We start from the raw sequence: 8,901 nt of genomic DNA, 5'->3' as shown, positions 1-8,901 counted from the left end.
ACTGGTTTATACTCTGACAGAAGACTCCAGACTTCTGGTTCAGACTTCTGAAGACTGGTTTATATTTCTGACAGAAGACTCCAGTTGCAGCAACCAGTAAAGCCAGTAACACCCATGATGACGATTACTTGCACTGTTGCTAGTCAGAAGAAGGACACGCTAGAGTTTACCTGGCCGATTTGTAGCTAGTAGGTGGGATATATATCGTGTCGGTCATTAAGAACAAAAATCGTTTCAAAATCACTGGCAAATTGCTGTGGTGTCAGAGGAGCAAAACAACTAGTCAAATGCCTCATTAGATGCTTTTTCAAACAAAACAAAATGCCTCATTAGATGGTTTTTCAAACAAAACAAAATGCCTCATTAGATGGTTTTTCTCTCACACAAAATCAACAATCCAACTTTTTTTTTTTCATCGCAGCTGTAAATATCCTATTCTACAAATCATAAATTCAGCTCGTACACTCACATTTTTGCTACAGTGAACATGGTGGTGGTGGTGGTGGGGGGGCATGATGGATTAGTGGTTAGCACGTTCGCCTCACACCTCCAGGGTTGGGGGTTCGATTCCCGCCTCCGCCTTGTGTGTGTGTAGTTTACATGTTCTCCCCGTGCCTCGGGGGTTTCCTCCGGGTACTCCGGTTTCCTCCCCCGGTCCAAAGACATGCATGGTAGGTTGATTGGCATCTCTGGAAAATTGTCCGTAGTGTGTGATTGTGTGAGTGAATGAGAGTGTGTGTGTGTGTGCCCTGCGATGGGTTGGCACTCCGTCCAGGGTGTATCCTGCCTTGATGCCCAATGACGCCTGAGATAGGCACAGGCTCCCCGTGACGGATAAGCGGTAGAAGATGAATGAATGAATGAATGAATGAACATGGTGGAGCTTATGTACTGTAGGCAAGCTAATGTCATGCTGTTAAGTTAGCATGCTGTGAAAAAGTGAAAAACCAGGAATAAGGCTGCATTTTAAAGGATTTTTATCATTTGACTGGCAAAAAGTTCTCAAATTGATCACTTTTTATGGTTCAAGTGAGAGCAAATGTGAAAAAAGAGTGTGTGTGTGTGTGTGTGTGTGTGTGTGTGTGTGTGTGTGTGTGTGTGTGTGTGTGTGTGTGTGTGCGCACAGGGGTGGGGTGGGAGGTTGCAGCAATCCTCCAATTATAACTTCATGAATGAAACATTACAGCATGTGCCATTACCTAAGAGAAGAAGAAAAAGAGGAAGAAGAAGAAAAAGAAAAAGAATAAGAATTTGAAAATAATTTGTTTAAAAAAAAAAAGTAAACCATTTCAACTGTAATTCCTGAAGTTTGGATTTTTTTTTTTCTAGTTTCTATGAAAAGGATTTATCTTTTGTTATTTCCTCTTTTTTTTGCACATCACCTCTTGTAATGGGGATGTGGTAGCTTAGTGGTTAAAGTGTTGGATTACAGATCAAAAGGTTGTGAGCTTAAACCACAGGTCCACCAAGCTGCCACTGCTGGGTCACTGAGCAAGGCCCTTAACCCTCAATAGCTTGTTTGTAAATGCTAAGCAATGTTGATTCAGCTTTTCTGCTCTGTATAAGAATATGAGGGTTTGGCCCTTAACCCTGAACAGCTCAGTTGTATAAAATGAGATAAAAATGTATGTCGTTCTGGATAAGGGCGTCTACCAAATGCTGTAAATGCAATAATACTCTGAAGTTTAATATGAAAGCGACCCTTACCTCTCTTTGTGTCTCTATCTAATCTCTGCCTTTTACCACAGTGGTGCTCTCAGCCCAGGGCCACTACGCCCAGAAGCTTCTGAACAGCCTGATGGAGAATTACTCGAAGGCTCTGAGGCCTGTGGAGGACACTGACAAGGCTCTCAATGTTACACTGCAGATTACACTCTCGCAGATCAAAGACATGGTGAGGTCCCTACACGTGTACACTCACATACACACATCACAAACAATACTTGGCCTGGTGAGACGATGAGAAATCTTCTAACCTCCAATCGTTTTCTTTGATATTGAGGTCAACACATGTGGTGAACACTGAAAACCACCACCTACGACCTCCTTCTGGTCTTCTTGTGGTTGATACTGTATACAGTGTTTGTGCCCTTCTGGCCTCAGTGATCAAACCACATACTGTAGATAGAAGCTTTACTTCACTGCTTAGGTTAGAGGTTCACTGACCTTCAATTATTTCACTTGTTCAGCAGCAGTGCAATGTATGTGGGATGTGGTAGCTCAGTGGTTAAGGTGTTGGACTACTGATTGGAAGGGCATGGGTTCGTACCCCAGGACCAAGCTACCACAGCTGGGCCCCCGAGCAAGGCCCTTAACCCTCAAGTGCTCAGTTGTAAGTCACTCTGGATAAGGGTGTCTGCTAAATGCCATAAATGTACGTATAGTAAATTAAGAGCATCAGTTAATATTCAGGGCGAACATGGGAAACAAGGAAAAATGTGCTGCTTCAATAAAACAGGTCTTGATGGAGTATTTTAAGACTTTTAGTCCATCATGTAACCTTTGTGCAGCGTTATTGTTGGGAATGTTTAGCATTATTTTGTTTGAATGCTCAGTTTGATGTGTTTTTCTTTGTGGTTAGGACGAAAGAAATCAGGTGCTGACAACATACCTGTGGGTGCGTCAGATCTGGCACGATGCGTACCTGCGTTGGGATAAAGACGTGTACGACGGACTGGAGGTGATCCGCATCCCTAGCGATCTGGTCTGGAGACCTGACATTGTCCTTTACAACAAGTAATACAACATATACTCAATACACAAGGAAGAAAATACACTCTAGCAAAGAAGCACACACTGTCTTGTAAGATGTTTTTAGTTGCAATAATTCCACGAATTTTGAATGAAACAATACAAATGTAAAGCAGTAGAGTAATAAAATTCAGTTCCATAGTTTGATCACCTACAGTATGCAAAATTTCATTAATATAGACAGTCGCTATTCTTCAGGATTCATGCCTCTAAAATATTTGAAAGATTTCATCTGAATATTCTACAAATCACAATTCAAAATTTTAAATTGTTTTGTTTAATTTCATTGATATTGTGATATTGACCGATGAGTTCACTTTAAAAATACAAATCCTTTAAATACACCATTAGAATGTTTAATATGTTTATCAATGTTTAATAAAAGTAACTCAACCCTACTTTTGCATTTAATAATCACTGGACCTTATTTAACAAGCTGGATACGGAAATATTTATTCCTAAAAAAAATTTATAAGCATTTACACAAAAAAATGTGGTATGTCTAGAAAAATTCCTGGAATTTTGGAAATAGGTTCATATCCTATATATACATATATATGCATTATGGATTATATTTTAAAGGTGGAACGCTTGTGTTTATTAATTTACAGTATTTAGCACACAGTGTTGACTTTGACTCCAGCTCTAGTTAATCTTTATCAAAAAAACATCCTTATGCTAGTTCTTTAGGTCAAGAAAACCAGTGAAAACCTTTTTATTTATTTTATTTTATTTATTTTTTTATTTTTTTATTTTTTATGAAATCCAGTTATATTATGTTGTATTACTGGCATCAATTAAAGAATTTCATTCATTCATTCATTCATTCATCTTCTACCACTTATCCGAACTACCTCGGGTCACGAGCTTGCCTACAGTACATAAGCTCCACCATGTTCATTCATTCATTCATTCATTCATTCATCTTCTACCGCTTATCCGTCACGGGGAACCTGTGCCTATCTCAGGCGTCATCGGGCATCAAGGCAGGATACACCCTGGACGGAGTGCCAACCCATCGCAGGGCACACACACACACTCATTCTCTCACGCAATCACACACTACGGACAATTTTCCAGAGATGCCAATCAACCTACCATACATGTCTTTGGACCGGGGGAGGAAACCGGAGTACCCGGAGGAAACCCCCGAGGCACGGGGAGAACATGCAAACTCCACACACACAAGGCAGAGGCGGGAATCGAACCCCCAACCCTGGAGGTGTGAGGTGAACGTGCTAACCACTAAGCCACCGTACCCCCATTAAAGAATTTAAAAACTAAAAAAAGCAAGCCATTGGTGTGTTTGTTCTCCCAATGCTAAAACCAGTGCTCTGGTGCTAAGCTTCAGAAAATGAATGGATGAATGAAAGCGAGCCAACACAAACCCAAAAATAGTGTTTAGAATAACTAAATGCATGTTTTCTTTTATTGGAAAGTTTTATTTTCATGAAACGAATCAGTAGCTAATTTTGATTGTGTGATTGTGTGAACCACCCATTCTAAACCATTAGATCAGCTTTACACGTTAGCATTATAATATCATAATGTGTACGCGTTACTGCATATATCATGCAAAATCTGTGCCTTGCTTGCTCTCTCTCTCTCTCTCTCTCTCTCTGTCTCTCTCTCTCTCGCTTTTAGTGCTAACGAAGAAGACTCATCTGGCCCTCCTGACACTAACGTAGTGTTACGGTACACGGGTGAGATCACATGGGATGCTCCTGCAATCACAAAGAGCACTTGTGTGGTGGATGTCTCCTACTTTCCCTTCGACAGCCAGCAGTGCAACCTTACTTTCGGCTCCTGGACCTACAACGGCAACCAGGTGATGTGTAAAAGATGGTATCAGATGGACAGAGTTTTGTGTGTGACCACAATCTGTGTATCTCATAATGCTTATATATTATTCTCCCGCCACAATCACTCTAGGTGGACATTAACATGGGTGGTTTGGAGAGCGGTGACCTCTCAGATTTTGTGGAGAATGTGGAATGGGAATGTCATGGCATGCCAGCTGTCAGGAACGTAATCATGTATGGCTGTTGCTCAGATCCATACCCAGACATCACCTACACGGTTCTGCTGAAACGCCGCTCCTCATTCTATATCTACAACCTTCTCCTCCCCTGCTTTCTAATCTCCTTCCTGGCTCCACTTGGCTTCTACCTTCCAGCTGACTCTGGAGAGAAGGTCTCACTTGGCGTCACAGTTCTTCTGGCCCTAACCGTCTTCCAGATGATGGTGGCTGAAAGCATGCCACCGTCCGAGAGCGTGCCGCTCATTGGTGAGTTGGGGTGGAGTTTTTATTTTTATTAAATACTTCCTTAGTAACACATTAGAAATTTTTGTATTAAATTTGGTCATCCTTTCTACACCAAGAGCAGGTCTAGTTATGCTCTATTGGACTTCCAGCCATGGATAATGGTGTAATGTCTTATAAAGCAAATATTTATTTATATCAATTGGGAACCCAAAGTTATCTTTATTATCAGTCTTGTTAACATGTTAAACATTTAATACTTTTGAGTTAGCATAATTGAGAACCATCCAGTGTCTGGGGCCGGGGTTTTGTAGGTAAAACCTCACTGTCAAGTTTATAACATAGCTTTCTTAAAAAATTATTGAAGTTAAAAAAAAAAAAAAAAAGCCTTTAGTCTGATATATGTTTGATATATGTCTGGTGTATGTTGATCGGGATCGGATTTGAAAAAAGTTAACATGATTTTTAAAATCACTCGTAATCATTAGGAGTCACAAGTCCTTGTTAATCAGAAGAACAAGTGAAAGACGAGAATGGCTTTCAGGTGTGAATGAGGGAAGAATAAATTGGAATAAAAGGAGGGATATATGAAAGTGAGGCCTTGTATAATGTTTCACGTGTTTTAGGATGGAGGATAGCAACAGAACCCCTGGCTGGGAGGTAACAACTAATAGGCATTAACATACAGATAGGTGACAAATTAAAGAAAAAAACAATACTGTACTGTACTATAATATACTACAAAACCTTTCGTGTTCATTGGAACAGATTCTGCAAGTCTCAAACTGTACTATTTGGTTCAATATCATTCTTTCCAAATATATATTCCCTAAATTGAGTATTGTTTTTGTGTGGATTTACATCATTATCAGAGACACCAGACCCATTCATTGTAGGAATTCATTGTTAACAACACTACAGAATCAATAATGCTATACAGTATAACAACAACAATTCAAATAACACAATGCTAGAACTAACTGAGTTAAGCAGATAGTACACGATCACGTACATGAAGAGATTAAGAACTTAAAGCACACTCCCTGCTTTCTTGTGTCTTTAACACTTCCACTTGGCTTCTAACTCGCACTGATTTGGGTTTGAGTGTTCATAGGTATTTTTACAAGAAGGATATTCGTGTCATATATCTGTTCTATACCTCCAGTACAGTAATATAACTAGTTACTGCTGTCACCTTTATGGCTTTATTGCTCGACTTGTCATCCATGTATTACGGTGGTCGAGAAGTGCAAAAGAATATAACAAATCCGAAAAAACACAAAGACAAATTCAAAAATGCAACGACGATTCAGGAAACAATATAATAAACTAGATAACGAAATAGAAAATGTGAAAACACAACAACAATACAGACAAACCGATAAAGGTTGGTATAGTTTGCGATAGGAATTCTTACTGCTGATTGGACGATACATCTGTCTGAAGTGCAAAACAAAATAACGAATGCGAAAACAAAATAACAAATCAGAAAACACAACGAAAAATTCGAAAACACAACAAATTTGAAAACGCAACAACAAATTCGAATACACAACGACAATTCAGAAAACAAAATAATAAACATGACAACACAACGAAAGTTCAAACAAACCGGCGAATGGACTAATCTTACTGCTGATTGGACAATACATCAGTCACTCAAGATATACGCATAGAAGGCTGTGGCAGTAGAAAGTCGATTCCTGTGTGTATGAATGTGTAAAAATGTAAAGGTTTTCGGATTTGTTATTTTGGTTTGCATTTCCTGGCCACCGTAATATATAGATGGAGCACGTGAAGTGGTTTTAAATATTTAGTAGTATACATATATAATTGGTTAAAACCAAAATTCTCTCTGGAGTCTGAATCATTTAAGGTGTTAAGGTGTGCATGCAATAGTTTGCTAATTTGCTGCATATTCTTATGTCACAGGTAAATACTACATAGCAACAATGACAATGATTACAGCCTCCACCTCACTGACTATCTTCATCATGAACATTCACTTTTGTGGTGCAGAAGCCAAACCGGTGCCCCACTGGGCCAAAGTCCTAATTATCGACTACATGGCGAAGATTTTCTTTGTGTATGAGGTAGGGGAGAACTGCACCAGTCCTCAAACTGAACAGGGCCCACCTTTAGTCGATGACCCTCTGGCAAGTCTGGAAAATTTCGACTATTTCTCCAGCAGTTTTTACAGCAATCATCTAAATGATGGGTATAACAGATATAATAACTGTGGCAGAGATGCCAGAAATCACCAGTCAAATGGCTACCATTTCAACGCCCTGAACGGGGCACATATTCCACCACAGTTCTCATCAAGACAGAAAGCACACCAGTCCAATTACATACACCATATTGGGCGAGATGGTAATGCAATTAACCTGAGAGAAGAAAAACTGAGGCAAAGCGATCTCTCTATTCCTGAAAAAATACACGGGTACACTTATGAACACAGCGCCAGCTATCAGCACAATAATGAGTGCACCAAACCGTACACAATGGAAGGGTACAGTAAAAATACCAACAAGGAGTGCACATGTGTGTGCGATCAGCATCAGAAAGTGGTGCAGAACATTGAATACATTGCCAACTGCTTTCGGGAGCAAAGGTCAAACCAGGCCAAAGGAGCAGAGTGGAAGAAGGTTGCCAAGGTAATGGACAGGTTTTTCATGTGGGTGTTTTTCATCATGGTCTTTCTCATGAGCATCCTCATCATGGCCAAAGCGTCATGAGATCGTTGGATATGAGTTGCGATATGACTTGATATGACTTGATATGACTTGTTAAATCACACTTAACTTTGTTAATGGAATAGAAACCTGTTTCCTGTAGAACTGGTGAGAAATAAGTGATGGATTATTTGTGTAAACTGAATCAAAATATGAAATATATGTCTCCGTCTGAAAGCTCCAGCTTCCCTGCTTCGATACTGAGCTTGAGTTAGTGTCTGTGTGGAGTTTCTGTGCAAGCTTTTCTTGTGTATATACAGTTTCCTCTGGTTTCCTCCCATGTCCGATTTGTCATGCTGGACATATATATAAAACATTTCCCATTCACACAGTCAAATCATGTTTCTATGTGTGTGTAAGGAGTAAGACAATCTGTTGGCACGTACACATCAATAATATATAATTAACCTCACAAGCACGCAATCATCAATAATTTCTAAACTAATTAACTGATTACATGTATATTTACAGAAGAAAAACACTTCACGAACACAGAAAGAATAAAATCTATAATACTAAGATTAAAATCTTTAGAGTTTCACTTCCTTTTTCAGAGAAACTTTAAATAGAAACGGCTGTTCTGCTTTCTAATACAGATCTGCTGACACTGAACACCTCCAACTCCGAGGGTATGTCTCCTGAGCACCTTACAACATATGCATCGTTGTAAGCTCAAAATATTTATGAACTTTTCAGAACAGTCTATCATACTAACGGTGAAATAAAAGTCCCGTTGGTCTACTGTACATTGCCATGCTCCGTTTAAAGAAGGGAGGATATAAAGCTTTATGGCTCTGTCAAATATAGGGTTTAGGGATAGAAGGAATTCCCATCGTACATGTCTTGTGTTACCTTATACTCATTCAATCAGGTTTCATGCATACACAGGGCAGGTAGAAGTGAAAGGACTATTGAAACATGAGTGTTTGAGAGCAGTGTGTAAATTCTGGTCTTAGAATATCACGTTACCAAACATTCAACTTGTTTTTCTGTCTCTTTTTCCAAGCCAGTGCTGTTGTGTGCTGGTCATGACAGGGTTTTTGATACAACAAAGATAGGTAGAAAAACACTAGGTAGGGCTTTAATTGCTCAAGTGGTTAAAGCTCTGGGTGGTGGATCAGGGTTCAAGCCCCAGTGCTGCCAAGCTGCCAC

At 39.6% G+C, this 8,901-nt stretch overlaps 1 protein-coding gene across 1 annotated transcript in view; it reads left to right on the top strand.

The window, feature by feature from the left end:
• The window catches only part of chrna9a (cholinergic receptor, nicotinic, alpha 9a), an 8,266-nt gene extending 514 nt beyond the window's left edge, over nt 1-7,752 (top strand). Inside the window, exons 2-6 of the mRNA XM_060888570.1 lie at nt 1,749-1,894; nt 2,582-2,736; nt 4,396-4,579; nt 4,684-5,038; nt 6,947-7,752. Of these exons, the coding sequence (XP_060744553.1) occupies nt 1,749-1,894; nt 2,582-2,736; nt 4,396-4,579; nt 4,684-5,038; nt 6,947-7,752 (1,646 nt within the window). The remainder of the gene's footprint in view (nt 1-1,748; nt 1,895-2,581; nt 2,737-4,395; nt 4,580-4,683; nt 5,039-6,946) is intronic.
• Nucleotides 7,753-8,901: the final 1,149 nt, after the last annotated feature.

Source organism: Tachysurus vachellii, chromosome 2 (genome assembly GCF_030014155.1).
Source record: "Tachysurus vachellii isolate PV-2020 chromosome 2, HZAU_Pvac_v1, whole genome shotgun sequence".
Classification (NCBI taxonomy): domain Eukaryota; kingdom Metazoa; phylum Chordata; class Actinopteri; order Siluriformes; family Bagridae; genus Tachysurus; species Tachysurus vachellii.
This window is presented reverse-complemented; position numbering and strand designations above follow the sequence as displayed.